This window comes from Schistocerca cancellata, chromosome 7, assembly GCF_023864275.1.
Source record: "Schistocerca cancellata isolate TAMUIC-IGC-003103 chromosome 7, iqSchCanc2.1, whole genome shotgun sequence".
Lineage (NCBI taxonomy): Eukaryota > Metazoa > Arthropoda > Insecta > Orthoptera > Acrididae > Schistocerca > Schistocerca cancellata.
This window is the reverse complement of record NC_064632.1, coordinates 347,530,065-347,552,468: the sequence shown is the minus strand read 5'-3', so window position 1 is coordinate 347,552,468 and position 22,404 is coordinate 347,530,065. Positions and strand designations below refer to the sequence as shown.

General features: G+C 43.3%; 1 protein-coding gene across 1 annotated transcript in view; it reads left to right on the top strand.

Moving 5' to 3' along the window:
• LOC126092769 (odorant receptor Or2-like) overlaps positions 1 to 6,925 on the top strand; it is a 135,270-nt gene extending 128,345 nt beyond the window's left edge. The window contains exon 7 of the mRNA XM_049908497.1: positions 6,869 to 6,925. Within this exon, the coding sequence (XP_049764454.1) occupies positions 6,869 to 6,925 (57 nt within the window). The remainder of the gene's footprint in view (positions 1 to 6,868) is intronic.
• Positions 6,926 to 22,404: the final 15,479 nt, after the last annotated feature.

The following is a 22,404-nucleotide window of genomic DNA, read 5'->3' as shown; positions in this document are numbered from 1 at the left end:
GTTCGTAAGACAAAAATCAGTGTTCATTTCACTACGTATTCCACAGTTTTCATTTTTTTTTTTTTTTTGTAGTTGTCACAATGTACTAGTTATGTGATTAAAGTCACATTCCAAAATCTATTACATTTTTAGAGTTATTATTTCAAAGTACTAGTAATAACTACAGGTTATGACGACCAGGTTCCCTTAAACATAAAACTTCATATCTTGGCGATGATTGGAATGTTATTCAGGCAGTAGTGTTTATGAACTTATGGCGAGAACAATATTTTAAATTCTGTAGAATGATCACCAAACACAGTACGCAGATACTGTTAATGCCCTAATAGAATAGAAATTGCTGTTGCAATAAAATTCCATATATTGTCAAGGTTAGGTACTTCCGTGAATGACTATCATTCTTCCCCATCGTTTTCGGTCATCAGTATTCTGACTGGACTGATGCAGCCCACCACGAATTCCTGTGCTGTGCCACCCTTTTCATCTAAAAACAGAAACTGTAGCCTACATCGTCAGTTTTTTGCTGAATGTATTCCAATATATGTATCACTCTACAGTTTTTACCCACTTCACCTCCTTTAAGTACCGTGGGAAGTAATTCCCTAATGTCTTATCTGATGTACAATGATACTTCTTCTTGTCAGTGTTTTTCCTACATTCATTTCCTCGCCGATTCTGTGGAGAACTTCCCTATTCCTTACCTTAACAGTTCATAAAATTTTCAACTTTCGTCTATGGCACCACATCTCAAATGCTTCGATTATTTTCTCTTCCGGTTTTCACACAGTCAATGTTTCACTACCATACAGTGCTGTGCCCCAAACGTATACTCTCAGGAACTTCTTACGGAAATTAAGGCCTATATTTGATGCTTGTAGACTTCTCTTGGCTCAGAGTGCTCTTTTTGCCAATACTAGTTAGCTTTTTATGTCCTATTGGCTCCGTTCATCACTGGTTATTCTACTGCCTAGACAGCAGAACTCCTTAACTTCGTCTACTTCGTGATCCCTAATCCCGATTTTAAGTTTGTTGCTGTTCTCATTTCTGTTACTTCTCATTACTTCCATCTTTCTTTACTCTCAGCCTATATTTTGTACTCATCAGACTTTTCATTCCATTCAACTGATCCTGTAATTCTTCCTCCTTTCTACTGCTTATAGCAATGTCACCAGCGACTCTTATCATTGATAGCTCTACTTTCACCTTGAGTGTCAATCGCCCTCCTGAAATTTTCTTTTATTTCCGTCATTTCTTCTTTGATGTGTGGTTGAGCAGCAGCCGTGAAAAACACAATTTTTTCACCTATAGCAGTGGAATTCGCATTTCAATCTTCATTTTACCACCCTTGTTTTTATGGTAATTTCGCTAAAAGGCGTTTTGACACTTCTGTGTGCTGAGTCAGCCTTTTTCTTCGGTCTCTTCACGTTTTTCAAACAACTTTTTCTCTTTAGCTTCCCTGCACGACGTATTTATTTCATTGTTTCCATAGCAACCATAAAATTATGGGAATGAGTGACACACATCGGAGAGAGGTGAGTTGCTGTAAGACCCGGACCGCAGTTCTCAAATCATCATTTTTGCCTCTATAACGTTTTGTTCGACTGGTATCCATGATCTTAAGGGTTTATAACTTGTAGTAAAATACGACTGGATGGTATCAATAGCGAAGTAACTGATGTAGCTGAGTGACGTATCACACAAACGAAAAGAACGATGACACATAATTATGACGAGCAGACAGGGGCGTCGTTTTGATGTGACGTTCTGAGTCGATACTTTTAAATAGAGGAACCACCACGCTATCGTACATCCGTTTGCTAGCTGCTATGTGCTGCATCACTGGGCATCCCCAGTTTTCGCTGATCATAGTTAAGAATTGCCAGTGACCCTTTCTGCCGTGAATTTTCAAAATGGTTCAAATGGCTCTGAGCACTATGGGACTCAACATCTTAGGTCATAAGTCCCCTAGAACTTAGAACTACTTAAACCTAACTAACCTAAGGACATCACACACACCCATGCCCGAGGCAGGATTCGAACCTGCGACCGTAGCAGTCCCGCGGTTCCGGACTGCAGCGCCAGAACCGCTAGACCACCGCGGCCGGCCGTGAATTTTAATGGAGTGTCTTCGTACACTGTATATCGCGGAAGGAGACGTTCAATATCACCGTGGAGGAAGTTGTTCGATCGTGCGGCATTGACAGTAATGTGTGGCCTTGAGACTGAATGTTCGTGAAGTATCTAAATGAGCTGCTTAATCGATCTGCATTCTATTCTAGAAGCGAATGAAACCTATCCGCTATTACAGTCAGTCGATTCGAATTCTGCTTCGCCGTGAGTGCCTTCCCACCTATCTCCCGATCCCTTCACTTTCTACCCCCCCTTCCCCTCCATCCTTCCTCAAATTTGTTTTCTTTCGTCAATAATAATCTACAAAGTACGAGTCACATTTCAGAAATAGAAAGTCGATAACGGAAAATGGAACTCTATATACTGCAACCTTGGAGGGTTATCTTCACTCATCACAGTCAGATGAAGAGAAACAGCACGGCAGCAAATCTCATTTGAACACTCATTGGCCTTTTGTTTGTTTAGACTGATGTAGAACTTCCAACAGAATGGAAATATTTAATTTACTTCTTAGGAATGAATACGAATTACAGGATTATCAAAATTATGTGTAATCAATACACTGACTGGATGACGACATCCAGATGTTGAATGAACCAGAAAGATAGGTGGAGGAAGGCGTAATAAAGGTAGGATTGTTACTATTCGAATATCAGACCTCGTCCATTTTTTTGTTTGAGTGCAATGTATAAACTGCAAGAGTACATACATGAAAATATTGTCTGTGTTAAGTAATTGTATCTGGAGATGCAAAATAGCTTTCTTAGAAGAAGAAGTACTTTCATTTTTAGAAAGTTCTTCCAGTTGCGGTATTCACGTAGTAATCAACGGAAATCACAAGGAAAGCTTGACCGGAACCAGGGGATTGGTAGTATTTCAGTTTATCTCTGAATCTGTGTGTGTGTGTGTGTGTGTGTGTGTGTGTGTGTGTTTGTGTGTGTGTACGCGCGCGCGCGCGCTCACTGCTTGTCTGATGGATGATTGTGCCTGATATTTGCCTTAATACAACTATGCATTGAAAGTGAATAAGGTGATGACTATTGAGTTTCAAACGCTCACAAGAAGAAAAATTTCTAAACAAGTAAAATCGCTACATCCTACACACTCACGGCTACAGCCTAGGTACTCTTAGTGGCAGCAAAATTTTCAGATGTCTACCTCACAAATTTTCTCTTTATGTAACAGGCGTATGTAAACATCAGTTTTCGGCTTTAGGAACGAGTTTCATTAGCAATTTTGTATAACTCACACTTGGCTTCGTCCTGTTCCTTTTGTCAATAAATAAGAATTTAAAAATTGATGCGAACTGATATGACAATGGTCAAATTGCTGAATGTGTGATGAGGACGACCAGGTTCAAATTTTCAGACGGACATCCTGGTTAGGGGTAGGAGTAAAATAAGTTAGGTAAATATTGAAACGGTTCTTCATAGAGGTATAGAACTCAACTAATATTTCAAAACTAGCGTTAGTAGTCTTTTTCGTGACCTCAGCCGGCAGTTTAGTTGAAGTTTTCAGCTTTTTCTTCCGCTGCATTGGCACTGTACCTCGCCCCACTCATGGAACTCGAGTTCCATAAGCGAGGTGAGGTACAGTGCTAATTCAGTTGAGGAAAAAGCAGAAAACTTCAAAAAAACTGCCAGATATGTGTATACAAAGACGTCGTCTTTAGATGTCAGACTCCGCTAATGAAGAGAGGGAAACCAGTGGTGTGCAAAGGATGTAAACATGAAGAAGGAACACCATACAAGACTCTTTGTAAACAAAAGCGAAACGCGCCTAGAGTGAAAGTCTTCTTTATTAACTGCAGTAAGAATAAGACGGCAAAGCTATCAATAATTAATTGTTACGGTTGCTGCGGAATATGGCCACGCGAACAAACGTGATGTTCGTTTTAATCAGCAATGTAACATTACGCTTGTTCTGATTTTATGCTTAGCGTGTGTAATAGATTTAATGGCATCTTAGAAATGCAGTTCGTCTTTGTGAGAGTGTTGTAAGACTTCTGTAAAATGGCTTCAGAGTATGAAATCCTAAGTGTAGGAGTATCTTTTAACACCTTCTGAGTGCATTTTCCATCTTTATTTTTGATCCGGACTTTGGACCGGCACTGGCAAAGTTAAAAATATATTTTTTTGCTTTTATTTTATTTTGTGTACAATTTTTCTATTTTTTTATATTTCTTATTTCATTTTCATTGTCATTTAATTTTAGAAAATTAGCAATTTCGCTTCTTCTCTTCTAAGTGATTATAGACGGTTAATAGTTTAGTTTAGAAAGATAAGCTTCTAAACATTCTACTACGCATAGTGGTATGTTGCATGCTCTACATTCGTATCTCGTTTCTGGCGCTATTTCTGCTTCAAGCATACTGCGCACCGACGCATTGGCGTATGTTTCTTCGAGTTTTCCATCTCAATGACCTTTGGAAAATGCCTTCCAGTAAATCTTAGATGATTCTCGTCTCCAGAGCGCCTTTCTCTGTCATCTTTCCTCCGTTCCTTTACGTAGGCTTCAACAAGCTCTCTTACCAGACACAAATGAAATTCCGCTAGTTGCATGTTTGGTCCTGTAACTACTTTGTAGAGAGCATGGGAACTTGAAATGCACAGATCCAGTACGTGCATAAAGAACATTTTGTACCACTTGACAGTCTTTCGTATTGATTGCACTGAACTCAACAGCATGTCACAGCGGTCAGCAACACCAATACTCTTGTTGTAATCTGCAACACATTGTGGTGTCCTTAATCTTTCACCTGTCTTTCTGTTTGTCATTTCCATGTCAATCATTTCTGCAGTATTACAGGTGGTCAGCATCCACACTTCTCTTTCGTCACACCATTTCATCGCAAGGATTGTGTCAGTGGACATAAACTGTATTTCTCCTCGTTTTAGTTTGTTCTGTTTTTGCGAACAATACCACATGCGTTTGTTCCATGGTTATGAAGCCACAGGAACAGGTCTGGGCTTGAATAGTAATTATCGACAGAGAGCGTAAGTCCCCTTCGTAAAAATGGTTTCATCAATGTGGCTAGTATGTCACCACTTTTCCCCAGATTGTGGAAGCCAATTTCAGTAATTGTGCACTTGTAAACAATGAAATCCTGGAAGTAACCCGTCTGGTAGTCGCATAGCACAAATATTTTTATTCCAAACCTACTGCTTTTGGAGGGAATGTACTGTTTGAACGATAATCGCCCTGTGAACAACACGCTTTCATCAATGCAGAGCTTTCGGTATTGATGAAATGTGCTACGAAATGTTGCGCGAGTTTTATCATCAATATACCTGATTTTAAGTAACCTGTCTCCTTCGTTGCTGACAGAGTTATTACTGAAGTGAATCGTTTTTAAAATTAACAGGAAACGTTCCCTGGACATAATTTCGCCGAAAACAGTGGTGTTCAAGAGTATGGCCGGCCGCGGTGGCCGTGCGGTTCTATGCGCTCCAGTCCGGAGCCGCGCTGCTGCTACGGTCGCAGGTTCGAATCCTGCCTCGGGCATGGGTGTGTGTGTGTGATGTCCTTAGGTTAGTTAGGTTTAAGTAGTTCTAGGGGACTGATGACCACAGCAGTTGAGTCCCATAGTGCTCAGAGCCTTTTGAACCATTTTTTTTTTCAAGAGTATGTCTATGGACAAATAGTCACTGATTTTCAGCTTTTTCACACGATTAGTACAGTTCCTCGAAACCCGTTTCTTTCGATCTGGACAAACTACAATGCTCTGATTCTGACGTATTTTCTTTCGTATACAAGAAAATCTAATTGTTTCATCTGCTACAAGTTTCATCAGTTCAACCGTTAAAAATACCAGGAAATATGACAAAACACTTGAATCTGGCCCTAAACCATACTTGTGTCAAGAAGCTGAAGCATCGAACGCATGCATAAACGGACGAAAATCCGTTTTCTGCCAGTCAAACGTGTCGCTAAAGCGAGCTCTTATTTCACTGACACTTCACTGTCACTCTCAGACCCATAAGATTCTGAATGACATCCTTCTCCTGTTGACAGATGCGTTGTTCCAGCTGAAATACACGGCGCAGGACTATTACTTCGAGATTCAGTCGAAGAGCAATCAGTACCATCGCTGTCGAAACTTTCATTTTCACTGTCGCTTCATGTGAGAATTTCGACGATTTCTTTAACTGTACAACCACGACGGCGTCCCATTTTCTTCTCAGAACGTAAACGGAATCAACAGTCAGTAAAAGCACAGACGAAAACTGCAACACAAGAACACAACAGCAAACGCTCACGAGACTTCAACTGTGCCGACGGAATGCTAAACAGCTACTACGCGCTCGGCACGAATATACAGCTGGGCGCGTTAACCCGGCCAGAAGCCACAGGGGAAGAGGCGGCAGCGCGTCTCAACACGCCAGGACGACACAGGTGCCACTTAGGGCGGCGCGCGTAGACACGTTCAGAGTACAAGGTGGAAGGACTGGTGGCGCCGGTAAACACGTTCAGAGAACACACGGACAGGTAGAAAGGCGCGCGTCAACACCTAAAGAGCAGTTAAAGGGTTAAGAAAAATTGTATGGTGATAATTTGCAAATAATCAAGCTCCAAGTAACAAGTATCGAGAAATGCTCCATGTTAAGAAGATTAGGTTTCTGTTTCCTTTAACTGTGTAGAATTTGTGATTAAAATATGCAGTAGAGTAGATCATTATTTCATAATTAGTCCAAATTACACAATACATTGTTTCTAACACATTTTTATTTTCTTACAGGTTTTGAACGCGTCATATTCATTCTTCGCCATTCTTCGCAATTTCAAGGATGATTAGAAGTGCCTGAATTCTGTCTGGATTGCACCCTCCGACTGTGTGAACTACCGGCCTCGCTGTAGGACTACAACTTAATAGCTGTATTAGGAATCAGACTGGTCAATAAAAAGATATTGCAAATGCTTCAATGTACCATGCTAAATGTATGAGTTCCCTATCGAGAAGCCGCCCGTTGTGCCCGAGCGGTTCTAGGCACTTCAGTCCGGAACCACGCTGCTGCTACGGTCGTAGGTTCGAATCCTGCCTCCGGGATGGATGTGTGTGATGTCCTTAGGTTCGTTAGGTAATGTAGTTCTAAGTCTAGGGGACCTCAGATTTTAAGTCCCATAGTGCTCAAAATAATTTGAACCATTTCTTAACCGTATCGAAAACGAGCATTCGCTTACGCATTCACACACACACACACACACATATATATATATATATATATATATATATATATATATATATATATATATACAGGGTGTTTCAAAAATGACCGGTATATTTGAAACGGCAATAAAAACTAAACGAGCAGCTATAGAAATACACCGTTTGTTGCAATATGCTTGGGACAACAGTACATTTTCAGGCGGACAAACTTTCGAAATTACAGTAGTTCCAATTTTCAACAACAGATGGCGCTGCAAGTGATGTGAAAGATATAGAAGACAACGCAGTCTGTGGGTGCGCCATTCTGTACGTCGTCTTTCTGCTATCAGCGTGTGCTGCTCACAACGTACAAGTGTGCTGTAGACAACATGGTTTATTCCTTAGAACAGAGGATTTTTCTGGTGTTGGAATTCCACCGCCTAGAACACAGTGTTGTTGCAACAAGACGAAGTTTTCAACGGGGGTTTAATGTAACCAAAGAACCGAAAAGCGATACAATAAAGGATCTGTTTGACAAATTTCAACGGACTGGGAACGTGACGGATGAACGTGCTGGAAAGATAGGGCGACCGCTTACGGCAACCACAGAGGGCAACACGCAGCTAGTGCAGCAGGTGATCCAACAGCGGCCTCGGGTTTCCATTCGCCGTGTTGCAGCTGCAGTCCAAATGACGCCAACGTCCACGTATCGTCTCATGCACCAGAGTTTACACCTCTATCCATACAAAATTGAAACGCGGCAACCCCTCAGCGCCGCTACCATTGCTGCACGAGAGACATTCGCTAACGATATAATGCACAGGATTGATGACGGCGATAGGCATGTGGGCAGCATTTGGTTTACTGACGAAGCTTATTTTTATCTGGACGGCTTCGTCAATAAACAGAACTGGCGCATATGGGGAACCGAAAAGCCCCATGTTGCAGTCCCATCATCCCTGCATCCTCAAAAAGTACTGGTCTGGGCCGCCATTTCTTCCAAAGGAATCATTGGCCCATTTTTCAGATCCGAAACGATTACTGCATCACGCTATCTGGACATTCTTCGTGAATTTGTGGCGGTACAAACTGCCTTTAGACGACACTGCGAACACCTCGTGGTTTATGCAAGATGGTGCCCGGCCACATCGCACGGCCGACGTCTTTAATTTCCTGAATGAATATTTCGATGATCGTGTGATTGCTTTGGGCTATCCGAAACATACAGGAGGCGGCGTGGATTGGCCTTCCTATTCGCCAGACATGAACCCCTGTGACTTCTTTCTGTGGGTACACCAGGTGTACCGCCAGAATCCAGAAACAATTGAACAGCTGAAGCAGTACATCTCATCTGCATGTGAAGCAATTCCGCCAGACACGTTGTCAAAGGTTTCGGGTAATTTCATTCAGAGACTACGCCATATTATTGCTACGCATGGTGGATATGGGGAAAATATCGTACTATAGAGTTTCCCAGACCGCAGCGCCATCTGTTGTTGAAAATTGTAACTACTGTAATTTCGAAAGTTTGTCTGCCTGAAAATGTACTGTTGTCCCAAGCATATTGCAACAAACGGTGTATTTCTATCGCTGCTCGTTTAGTTTTTATTGCCGTTTCAAATATACCGGTCATTTTTGAAACATATATATATATGGTGTTACAAAAAGGTACGGCCAAACTTTCAGGAAACATTCCTCACACACAAAGAAAGAAAATATGTTATGTGGACATGTGTCCGGAAACGCTTACTTTCCATGTTAGAGCTCATTTTATTACTTCTCTTCAAATCACATTATTCATGGAATGGAAACACACAGCAACAGAACGTACCAGCGTGACTTCAAACACTTTGTTACAGGAAATGTTCAAAACGTCCTCCGTTAGCGAGGATACATGCATCCACCCTCCGTCGCATGGAATCCCTGATGCGCTGATACAGCCCTGGAGAATGGCGTATTGTATCACAGCCGTCCACAATACGAGCACGAAGAGTCTCTGCATTTGGTACAGGGGTTGCGTAGACAAGAGCTTTCAAATGCCCCCATAAATGAAAGTCAAGAGGGTTGAGGTCAGGAGAGCGTGGAGGCCACGGAATTGGTCCACCTCTACCAATCCATCGGTCACCGAATCTGTTGTTGTTGAGAAGCGTACGAACACTTCCACTGAAATGTGCAGGAGCTCTATCGTTCACGAACCACATGTTGTGTCGTACAGGTAGAGAATCCAGTATGAAATCATGATAACGTGCTCCATTGAGCGTAGGTGGAAGAACATGGGGCCCAATCAAGACATCACCAACAATGCCTGCCCAAACGTTCACAGAAAATCTGTGTTGATGACGTGATTGCACAATTGCGTGCGGATTCTCTTCAGCCCACACCTGTTGATTGTGAAAGTTTACAATTTGATCACGTTGCAATGAAGCCTCATCCGTAAAGAGAACATTTGCACTGAAATTAGGATTGACACATTGTTGGATGAACCATTCGCAGAAGTGTACCCGTGGAGGCCAATCAGCTGCTGATAGTGCTTGCACACGCTGTACATGGTACGGAAACAACTGGTTCTCCCGTACCACTCTCCATACAATGACGTGGTCAACGGTACCTTGTACAGCAGCAACTTCTCTGACGCTCACATTGGGGTTATCGTTAACTGCACGAAGAATTGCCTCGTCCATTGCAGGTGTCCTCGTCGTTCCAGGTCTTCCCCAGTCGCTAGTCGTAGGCTGGAATGTTCCGTGCTCCCTAAGACGCCGATCAATTGCTTCGAACGTCTTCCTGTAGGGACACCTTCGTTCTGGAAATCTGTCTCAATACAAACGTACCGCGCCACGGCTATTGCCCCGTGCTAATCCATACATCAAACGGGCATTTGCCAACTCCGCATTTGTAAACATTGCACTGACTGCTAAACCACGTTCGTGATGAACACTAACCTGTTGATGCTACGTACTGATGTGATTGATGCTAGTACTGTACAGCAATGAGTCGCATGTCAACACAAGCACCGAAGTTAACATTACCTTCCTTCGATTGGGCCAACTAGCGGTGAATCGAGGAAGTGCAGTACATACTCACGAAACTAAAATGAGCTCTAACATTGTTGTAACACCCTACATATGATTGTGCCTGATATTTGCCTTAATACAACTATGCATTGAAAGTGAATAAGGTGATGACTATTGAGTTTCAAACGCTCACAAGAAGAAAAATATATATATGCACTGAACTGAACGTTTTTCTCAAACAAAGATGTATGGTAAATTTTTATGTTTATCGTTTAAGGCCAGGTCGTAAAGGACACCTTATACATGTTTGATGATAACGATATGATAGAATTCGTTCCGATCATATAGCTTTGAATCAGACCAAACGGAACACTGCTTTAGGATACACATACACTGATTATCGATTGAGCTACAGAAATCTCCTTAGCAGCACAACAATTGCTGATCTGAAGGCCGCCAATCTCTTTTCTTGGAAAAAGTTCGTGGAGAATCCGTGTGCAGGTAGGAGCCTCGATTAGATCTTTCACATATTGCTTAAGACGATGATCAGAGGTTGACTAAATTTCCATCAAGAGATGATCGAAGAAGAGAAACACTATGTTGGAAGAGTGAGAGATGGTCGAAGAACTGAAATACAATCTGGGAGGGGGGGGCGGTGTTTAGTGCCCTATCTTTCTGAATATTCCGATTTCCTGTGGAACATTGACGACTGAGAAACGCTTGTACACAATCTGCTAACAACTGTCTACATTGTTTGGGTGCGACGGACATCAAATGTATCCACGTGTCTCATTATATGGCATAAAAATGTTGACAACATGAGTGTTTTACCAACGATAAAATCTCTATCCCTCTGATAAGAGGAGACGCACACTAGTCCTGGTATTGTTGCCTAACACTAGATTCACGCGTGTTTTTCCAACACTCCCAACGAGGGGAGAAAGAAAATTTGATGTTTAACATCTCGCTAACTACAAGAGTTTTCGAGACAGAGCTATACATCGACCTGTGCCATGCTGGATAAGCGACACGACCATTTCCTTTTCACTGTAATTGACCCTTACATAACTCAGAGAAACATTAAATCTAAATCAGGATGGCTGGAAAGGGAACTAAGCCCAGATCCTCAGAATGTGAGTCCAGTGCCGTAACTGCTGCACGATCTCTCTCAGTGCCATAGTTTATCACTGTACCATCATCTCTGTGTTTCTGGCGTTGGACTGTAATGCCTTGTTGATAACGAATGAATGGAACCTAACGCAGGCGGGAAAGCATTCATATGGCATAAAAGCATTTATATGGCATACAAATATTAACCACAAGAGCGTGTTACCAACGACAGAATGCATAAAGAATGCAGGAGGAGATACGGGAAGTTTTAAATTAATGGCTTTTCTCCCATACGTGCGAAGCATAGGGTCAAAAATTGGAAGCATTTTCAGAAGCACAAAGCGGAAGTGATTTTTCGTCCTCGACCAAAGACAGCAGGGCTAATGGGTTCCGTTAAAGATGATCTGGTGCTTCGGAAGCCTAGTGTTTACAAGATCCCCGTGAGTGTGGGTGTTCATACATCGGACTGACCACACGTACAGTCCATGAGAGATGCGCAGGCCACAGTAGGTACACCCGGCTTTTACTAAATCGGCGATAGCAGAGCACAGTATTGATACTGGACATTGCATGGTGTACGATAACGTCGAAATCTTATCCTGGACTTGCCTTTCTGGGACTCAGTAGTAAAAGAACAAATTGAAAATTGGCTTGTGACTAAGTATGTGAGAGAAATAACGGTTTCAGCATGCACAAATCATGGAATCGCCCACTTTCTGCAATAAAGTCACAAAGACGCCACACTGGAGCAGCTCATAGTGATACATCGATCTCACCGACTGGATCGACCATTGATTAGCCATTGATCTAATTTCATTCTTATGTTGTAACTCTTTGGCGCCGATCAGCGCCTCCGGCGCCATGTGTATCTGTGGCCGCACGCTCACTGGTGCGGTCCGCGTGTTTCAAAAGTCCGAGCAAGTGATGGAGCGTCAGTCACCTCGGCTCATTCTGAGGATGGCTGGACGGCACCAACCCAGTCTTTCCTCAAAATGAATGGTGAATATAGACAAGCTAGATTATGCCTATAAGCACTCCCCACCCCTCCTTTTGCTGGAGTTGAAGAGGCGTCCAACAACTATGCTCCAGACATATTACATAGCAATTATGTACGATGGCGGCAATAGAATCGTTCTGCAGGCAGCCTGAAACGCGTATACTCTAAATTTTCTCAATAGCGTTCCTCGGAAAGAACGCTGGATTCCCTTCAGTGTTTCCCATTTTAATTCCAGATTCATCTCTGTAATACTTGGATGTTTTTCTAACTTACTGGTGTAAGATGTAGCAGCCCGCCTCCGAATTGCTTCCATGGATTCCTTCGTGTCATATTCTCACTTTTCCATCAACTGCAGCATAATAATATGAAGCAGAATTTGACCTCAGTCTGTGATACGGCCTCCCATGATCTCAAAGGACCTCTTCTGCATAAGACACATCAAAACTTCCATTGTAGCAGCTGATGCTTCTGATTATGGACTCAACTTGGTGATCACCCGTAGACTAGAGGGTATGGCAAATACCACTGCATTCATAGCCAAAATTCTGATGCAGGTGTAACGCAACTACATCCAAATAGAAAAGGAAACTCTTGCTTTTGTTTCCATACTCAGGAAATTAAGCGTTTACATGTGCAGCCTATGTTTAATGTTAATGATGGACCATAAACTTCATTTGCCGTTATTCAAGACGACTACAGCACTCCGACCAATTCAACGCGTCGCCTCCTGAGACGAGCATTGCTTTTGTCTGAAACTCCTTTATTTAAATGATTGTGTCTGTACTAAAATTGCGAATGACTGAGAAGATGAAACTTCTACGCTATTTTATTCTTAAACAGCTGAGTAAAACTGAACGTACTGAGCGTACTTTCTCTTTACTTTTTCTTATCATGTCAACACTGGCCCACAATGTCCTAGCGCAACGCAATCTGACTGTTCAAAAATATTACAACGTGACTTCAAATAATTAATTTAAATGAATGGCCCTTACTAAAAAGAAATCTTATCAAGAACCTATACATTTCATTAAGCACTTATAAAAATCTTCATTACGTGAACTACTGCAATACAGCGAGCGTCAATACTGCCAGCTAAATAAAAGATTCTAACTACTAATATGCATGTGGTTAGCAAAGGAAAGATTTCGTTGCAAACCAAATAATGTATTTTTTACCTTAATAATGTGACATCCAGTTCAAACACGAATATAAATAGTCATTCACATCTAGTTCAAAGATATATAATCATGAATAATATTCAATCTCCAATTCTAACGTCTACAGATCGTTAGCCTACGCTAACACTTCGGACTTCCACCCTCCATCAATGCTAACTTCTCACATCTAATATCCATCACGGCTGGCTATTCACCTCTAACTGCCAACAGTACTTCCAACACTGCTGGCGACTAACTTCCAACAGCCCAACAGTACTGGCGATTAACTTACAACGAGTTCGACCAGCCACAGAGTCACTTACAAGGAAAGCACAATCAGAGATCCAATGCAAAGCGCTACACAGCGCTGCCAACACAGAAGCAGCTCACTTACATGTTTTGCTATACATACGACAGTTCAACTTGCCAATACTAATATACCCCGCAGGTTACCACTAGCACGAGATACACAGATTCCCAACTAGATGTCTCTTACCCATGCACACAGGGATAGAAGAAGCTGTAGCCGCCTTTCCAATGGATGTGAAGGTTATCGCCAGTCGCTCTTCGGACGATGTGGTGGACGATTATTCATGAAGAGGCAGGGCAGTTAACATGTATAATGGCGAGGCATTGATGCACATATTGCAAACATTATGGAAGCATGCTAAAGCTGCCACACCTAACAGGAAATACCTGCTGTCAGACTTTTTCCTCGGCTAGATGCTTCAGAGCTCTGGTCATGACGATATTTAGACTTTTCAGGCCCCTTCCCTGGCTGTTCATTGTTTATCGTGGTCGACGCGCGAACCGGACTCCTCTACATTTCTCAGAAGTCTCGAACGTACTCAGCATAGACTTTCCAGGCTGTGCCACGTATCTTCTTCATAGAATGTCTCCAAGAGACCTTGATCACCAACAATGGGCCTGAGTTCATACCTTCTGAAGTTAGGTCTTTCTTTCTCAGTGACGTCAGCCTAATGGAAACAGCGCCAATTTATGCGGCATGCAGTTGATCAGAAGAAAGTTTTTCCACATGTTCAAGTCACAATTAACAAATCTGAAAAACAATCGTGATTCAGATGAATAGATTACTCTCTTTATGTCATCTTCTCGCTCCATCCCCCAGGACGGCGTCAGCCCCGCCGAAAAGATCCTTGGACGGCAGCACTCTCACTCGACCTCCGTATGAGAACATCTCACCTTCCACAGACCAAAAACTAACTCTAATGGTCATCGACCACAGCCGGCTGTGGTCGCCATTCAATGGGGGTCCAACGAAGAAGCACCAGTCTCTTGAACATCGATGTTTGTCACACTCTCTCGTCTTTCAAAGGAGGTGGGCAGGGGGGTGGGGACAAATGATTCTGTAAACATGTTTCACGTCCTCTATACACCGGCAACTATTCTCACAGCAGTGGCATACCATTAGCGTAACCTGGAACGGGGTTACATCACCGAACATCGGAATTTCAATCATGGATGCTGCCCAGGCGCGTAGGCCACCGCCAGCAGTGACTGGCCACACGTACCTGTTTGCCTTCATGGGCCACATGATCACGAATAGCTTTTGCAGTAGCTCTACGTGGCCTGGTTATTGAAAGCGGTACGAATCCGCTCCAAGGCATCAGTGACATTCACATAGAAAATCTGGATGGTCAACACTTTTATTTTGACAGAGTAAGCATAATCTAGAAAACCTCGGATGTCTCGATGCGTCGAGATTGTACATTTTATCATTGAACTGCACATCCAGCCAGCCTCAGCAATTGCAAAACCCTGGACATATACTGTCTGGTGCTTCCCAATGGCTTTCCTAACAATTTAAGGGGGAAATTTACGAGGGTTGTTCGGAAAGTAAGGAACCACAGCGAAAATCAAATCTATTTTCTTTACACGTTTAGCTACACCTTCCAGGTACTTCTCTACATTGTCGCCGCTCCGTCCTAGACATTTGCTGGAGCGTTATACCAAATTTCAAACAGCATCATCATAGAAGGCAGCCGCCTACGCTTTCCAATAATTCTCTACACTGGTCTATAGCGAGTAGCCTGCGCCCAAGTATAGTCTTCGTATCCAGCATTTCATGTGAACAGAGATGATACTGAGGATGAGCCAATTAGGGCTATATCGTGGGTAATGGAACACTTCCCATCGAAATGGCTGCAGGAGCGGCTTCACTGCTCCTGCAGAGTGCGGCTGAGAATTGCCATGAAGAAGGAAGCGAGTGGCAGTTGTGTTACGTGGGCTGTATTCATTAAGGCGAAGCGTCACAGCAGGCCCCCCTACTTGGCGGGAGGCATTGTTGTTCTAGGCTCCTGAACTCGCCCACAGTGCGCTCACAACTGATGCTACCGACAGGCGTACCAGAGACCGAAGCGTCTGTGAAAAGCCTCGCCGGATTTTGACAGTGGTTTCCATTTCGCGATCAATCGTTCCTCACTTTACGAATAGCCCTCGTAAATACAGGACAATACTTTCCTATGAGAACATAACCTGAAGAAAGGTTAGCATTTACGGTTAGATTATTGTCTACTGAAGACATCTACATTAGTAACTGTTACATATTTCAAAAGGTGATAAATTTCAAAAATTCATGATGGCTTAAATAGTATATGAGAACCACTTAAGTTTCTCTGATATACGTATAAGAAATAGGGTGTGACTAAAGTACGATTAATATAATGTAAAATGTACTTAAGGTACGTCAACAGGCCACTTGATACAATCTTCTCTACAGTTTGTTGGCGTGGAGATAGCGAGATAGAGGGAACAGCGACTTTTATTTACAACATTAGAACATCCTAAATTTGGAGTCGTATCTCTGATGTTATTGCAGCTGCATCGAGTTTTAGCGACAATATACTTTAAATTTCACATTAATAACTTTTTTAGTATGTTTATTTCATGTGTTGGTGACTCAAATAGAATCATTAAAGATTTTGATATTACCGTGTCATTGTCAGATAATATTCTTAAAAAGAGGTAAAAGTAAACCCCAACGAAAATATGGCACAAAGAGAAATAATTTGTATCCTGTAAGGGCCGCGTAAGCAAGGAGCGGCACCGTTCACCTCACGGCTGTGAGTAGACCCAGTCCCACGTCTACTGCTGGTCGCTGGCAGCGGATGAAAAACGTCTATTTGGAAACAAAGCTGACGGTTGGGATACAGTTATCACCAGTCGCGTCCGTGACGTGTATCAGTTAGTAGGCTATCAGAGCAATGATCTCGTACATGTATGTATCGCTGTAAGAGTAATGACAATTTCAGTCAACTGGAATATGGCAAGTACAATCGGTCACGTCACCGTCCTTCATGGACTCACACCCCACCACCACTCCCCATAAACCACAGCCCTTATAATACACAACTGGACATTCTCGAATATGTTCCGTAATGGCAAGATAACTGTACAGGACTGAAGAGTTGCTGACGCTGTGAATGTATCTGCACTCAAGACGACAATTAACTAATTTATAGTGTAAATCTGGTAATACTTAAATAACGAATATGAAATTAAATAAATACACGTTACAAAACTGGTAGATAAACTTTATTGAACTTGAAAACAGTTAAAAAGTTAGTTAACTACTCATGTCGTTAACATAGACGTGCAAATCGAAGCAGGGTATATGACACCCACCTGCAAGCCCTATCCGTGATTACCTAATTAGTAACTGGAGGTCTCAAATATACACTGGACAGCCAGGATCAAACAAATATCTAATCAAACTGCTATATATCAAGTTCGAGCAAGCAGAGGAATGATCAGCAACAAAGAAAAAGGAAAAAATCAGAAAGAAGAGACGCAATAACAGATTATATAACACTTCAAAAACCGCATGGTTACCGAGAGCTCTTTGTTCAGTGAACAACTGTTGTGGGTATATGTTTTGTTAGTGAAGATCTCAAGCATTTCACGCATTTCCAAATACCGATTCATGCATGCTACTTTAGTTTCGAATTTCTCAAAACGCAACTCAACAGCTCTTTCATTTCATACAGAAATTATCAATGTTCTCTAAGGTCAGCATCAAAAGACTTACCAGTTTGTCATGTGTATAATTTCGGACAGTCGTCACGTTTTGTTTTATGAAGAGCTGACTCAGTATTTACCGTGAGCTTTTTATTTCCAAGTAGAACTGTACTTCGATGGAGACTGTCAGTGCAGGAGGCTACTCTCGTTTGGTTCTTATTGAAAGAATGCGCAATCTGTTGAGAAGCTTTCTTCCTGCAACTCTGTACAATGAATTTCTTTTAGTGTGTTTCGCGTTCGTTATCTACACTCCTCGTAAACTCCTTAGTTAACTTCTTGTCTACGTTTGAGACGTCTTTTGGTTTACAAGCGTTAGTCACACGTATTTGCTTTTCTGTATCAAGGTCAGATGTAGACAGTATAATCTGTGTTCCACATACCTGAAAGACACCACTTATATTTTGGCTGATGCCGTTGCTTCTTGTTAATAACAGATTTCGAAGATGTCACCGTGTGTCAGACATTGGAACTACACTCCTGGAAATGGAAAAAAGAACACATTGACACCGGTGTGTCAGACCCACCATACTTGCTCCGGACACTGCGAGAGGGCTGTACAAGCAATGATCACACGCACGGCACAGCGGACACACCAGGAACCGCGGTGTTGGCCGTCGAATGGCGCTAGCTGTGCAGCATTTGTGCACCGCCGCCGTCAGTGTCAGCCAGTTTGCCGTGGCATACGGAGCTCCATCGCAGTCTTTAACACTGGTAGCATGCCGCGACAGCGTGGACGTGAACCATATGTGCAGTTGACGGACTTTGAGCGACGACGTATAGTGGGCATGCGGGAGGCCGGGTGGACGTACCGCCGAATTGCTCAACACGTGGGGCGTGAGGTCTCCACAGTACATCGATGTTGTCGCCAGTGGTCGGCGGAAGGTGCACGTGCCCGTCGACCTCGGACCGGACCGCAGCGACGCACGGATGCACGCCAAGACCGTAGGATCCTACGCAGTGCCGTAGGGGACCGCACCGCCACTTCCCAGCAAATTAGGGACACTGTTGCTCCTGGGGTATCGGCGAGGACCATTCGCAACCGTCTCCATGAAGCTGGGCTACGGTCCCGCACACCGTTAGGCCGTCTTCCGCTCACGCCCCAACATCGTGCAGCCCGCCTCCAGTGGTGTCGCGACAGGCGTGAATGGAGGGACGAATGGAGACGTGTCGTCTTCAGCGATGAGAGTCGCTTCTGCCTTGGTGCCAATGATGGTCGTATGCGTGTTTGGCGCCGTGCAGGTGAGCGCCACAATCAGGACTGCATACGACTCAGGCACACAGGGCCAACACCCGGCATCATGGTGTGGGGAGCGATCTCCTACACTGGCCGTACACCACTGGGGATCGTCGAGGGGACACTGAATAGTGCACGGTACATCCAAACCGTCATCGAACCCATCGTTCTACCATTCCTATACCGGCAAGGGAACTTGCTGTTCCAACAGGACAATGCACGTCCGTATGTATCCCGTGCCACCCAACATGCTCTAGAAGGTGTAAGTCAACTACCCTGGCCAGCAAGATCTCCGGATCTGTCCCCCATTGAGCATATTTGGGACTGGATGAAGCGTCGTCTCACGCGGTCTGCACGTCCAGCATGAACGCTGGTCCAACTGAGGCGCCAGGTGGAAATGGCATGGCAAGCCGTTCCACAGGACTACATCCAGCATCTCTAGGATCGTCTCCATGGGAGAATAGCAGCCTGCATTGCTGCGAAAGGTGGATATACACTGTACTAGTGCCGACATTGTGCATGCTCTGTTGCCTGTGTCTATGTGCCTGTGGTTCTGTCAGTGTGATCATGTGATGTATCTGACCCCAGGAATGTGTCAATAAAGTTTCCCCTTCCTGGGACAATGAATTCACGGTGTTCTTATTTCAATTTCCAGGAGTGTATTTCAATTTCCAGGAGTGTATGCTGATCACCTAGTTTTCATGTAGTATACTCTAAGACACTAATGCTACTGCATCCCTATTTTTCCAGCGTAAGCTCAATTTTACTTCTGATGAGTCCCTATTAATTTATCAACAGTACTATAGTAGTGGGGCGCTACGTACACTTAGTGTGCACTGTTGCCACATTTCTGACTATGTCACCTGATGACATACAAAACTTTTACAAATTCCTACCCCCTCCTCACCAATAGCCCTGGCGCTAAAATCTAGAATGGCCGATCGACACCAATTGCCGTATCTCTAAAAGGACAGAAACATAAAAGAAAGAGAGAGAAATGCTGGAAAATTGAATAAAAATTCCTGGATTTCCAACTTTTCGCTGAGAACACTACTACCATTTGGTAACAGGCCAATCGTCCTAAGTGTAAATTGGTGGAAAAATGAAAAAATACAAGGTGGTGGAACTAAGTCACGTGTTCGAAGTATCCAGCCCAAGGTGGTGGAGCTGAAAAATGTGAGACAGCATGATTGGTTGTGATGTCACTTTTTCCAAGTATGGAATCGAAGATAGTGAAAAAAATGGTGCAGTTACCTACATCTACAGCTACATTTATACTCCGCAAGCCATCAAACGGTGTGTGGCGGAGGGCACTTTACGTGCCACCGTCATTACCTCTCTTTCCTGTTCCAGTCGCGTATGGTTCGCGGGAAGAACGACTGTCTGAAAGCCTCCGTGCGCGCTCTAATCTCTCTAATTTTACATTCGTGATCTCCTCGGGAGGTATAAGTAGGGGGAAGCAATATAATCGATACCTCATCCAGAAACGCACCCACTCGAAACCTGGACAGCAAGCTACACCGCGATGCAGAGCGCCTCTCTTGCAGAGTCTGCCACTTGAGTTTGCTAAACATCTCCGTAACGTTATCACGCTTACCAAATAACCCAGTGACGAAACGCGCCGCTCTTCTTTGAATCTTCTCTATCTCCTCCGTCAACCCAACCTGGTACGGATCCAACACTGATGAGCATACTCTAGTATAGGTCGAACGAGTGTTTTGTAAGCCACCTCCTTTGTTGATGGACTACATTTTCTAAATACCTCCCAATGAATCTCAACCTGGTACCCACCTTACCAACAATTACTTTTATATGATCATTCCACTTCAAATCGTTCTGCACGCATACTCTCACATATTTTACAGAAGTAACTGCTACCAGTGTTTGTTTCACTATCATATAATCATACAATAAAGGATCCTTCTTTCTATGTATTCGCAATACATTACATTTGTCTATGTTAAGGGTCAGTTGCCACTCCCTGCACCAAGTGTCTATCCGCTGCAGATCTTCCTGCATTTCGCTACAATTTCCTAATGCAGCCACTTCTCTGTATACTACAGCATCATCCGCGAAACCCCGCATGGAACTTCCTACAATATCTCCTAGGTCATTTATATATATTGTGAAAAGCAATGGTCCCATAGCACTCCCCTGTGCACGCTAGAGGTTACTTTAACGTCTGTAGACGTTTCTCCATTGAGAACAACATGCTGGGCTCTGTTTGCTAAAAACTCTTCAATCCAGCCACACAGCTGGTCTGATATTCCGTAGGCTCTTTGTTTATGAGGCGACAGTGCGGAACTATATCGACTGCCTTCCGGAAGTCAAGGAAAATAGCATCTACCTGGGAGCCTGTATCTAATATTTTCTGGGTCTCATGAACAAATAAAGCGAGTTGGGTCTCACACGATCGCTGCTTCCGGAATCCATGTTGATTCCTACAGAGTAGATTCTGGGTATCCGGAAACGACATGATACGCAAGCAAAAAACATGTTCTAAAATTCTGCAACAGATCGACGTCAGAGATATAGGTCTACAGTTTTGCGCATCTGCTCGACGACCCTTCATGAAGACTGGGACTACCTGTGCTCTTCCAATCATTTGGAACCTTCCGTTTCTCTAGAGACTTTCGGTACACGGCTGTTACAAGGAGGCAAGTTCATTCGCGTACTCTGTGTAGAATCGAATTGGTATCCCGTCAGGTCCATTGGACTTTCCGCTGTTGAGTGATTCCAGTTGCTTTTCTATTCCTTGGACACTTATTTTAATATCAGCCATTATTTCCTTTGTACGAGGATTTAGAGAAGGAACTGAGAGTGTGTATGTTTGACAGTCCACTTGTAAGTACTGAAATCAAGATGGTGGATCTAGCTCAACATCAAAGACTGAAAATGACTTGCCCTGAGTTTCCGTCCACTTGCACTATGTTCGTGTTAAATCAGTTTTTTCCTATTCAAGTTCCTAGCCCTCTTCTGACATTAAAACGATTTCCACCATCACTTGGATATGGTGATATGGTGGGAATCGTTTTATTTACTTATTTAAACAATGCAGATTGTGCTGTTGAGCATTTCATACCAATCATCAGGTGGTTCATTTGCCACCCACCCGTAGTCTGATACGTCACCAGCCAGATCGGTATGAATAACTCAAAAGCAACCACCCAGCTCTAACAGTCACACCGCACCCTGATGGGTTTGCTAAGGTCCCAGCACCAGGCTAAGTGAGAATATTGCTAAGACTGGCAGTGAAGTCCAATGACATCAAATGATGCGACAGTAAAGGTCTGCCACGTCAAGCACATGAAATGAGAACAGATGCTTGTCACATATTCTGACTGGTGGTGAGTTTCACCACTGCCAATATTTTTCTTTAACTAACATTAACTTCAATCACACTGCAATTCATTTGACCCCACTGTGTGCAGCGGGAGTTCAATATAGACAAGGGGAAAAGGACAGCAATCGGTTACGAAAGCCGTTGTGTTATTACAACAGATCCAGATTTCAACTCATACTCAGTCGTCTTATGTGCATATAAGAACAGGTGACATTAATCCAAAGTATCACTTAGTGAA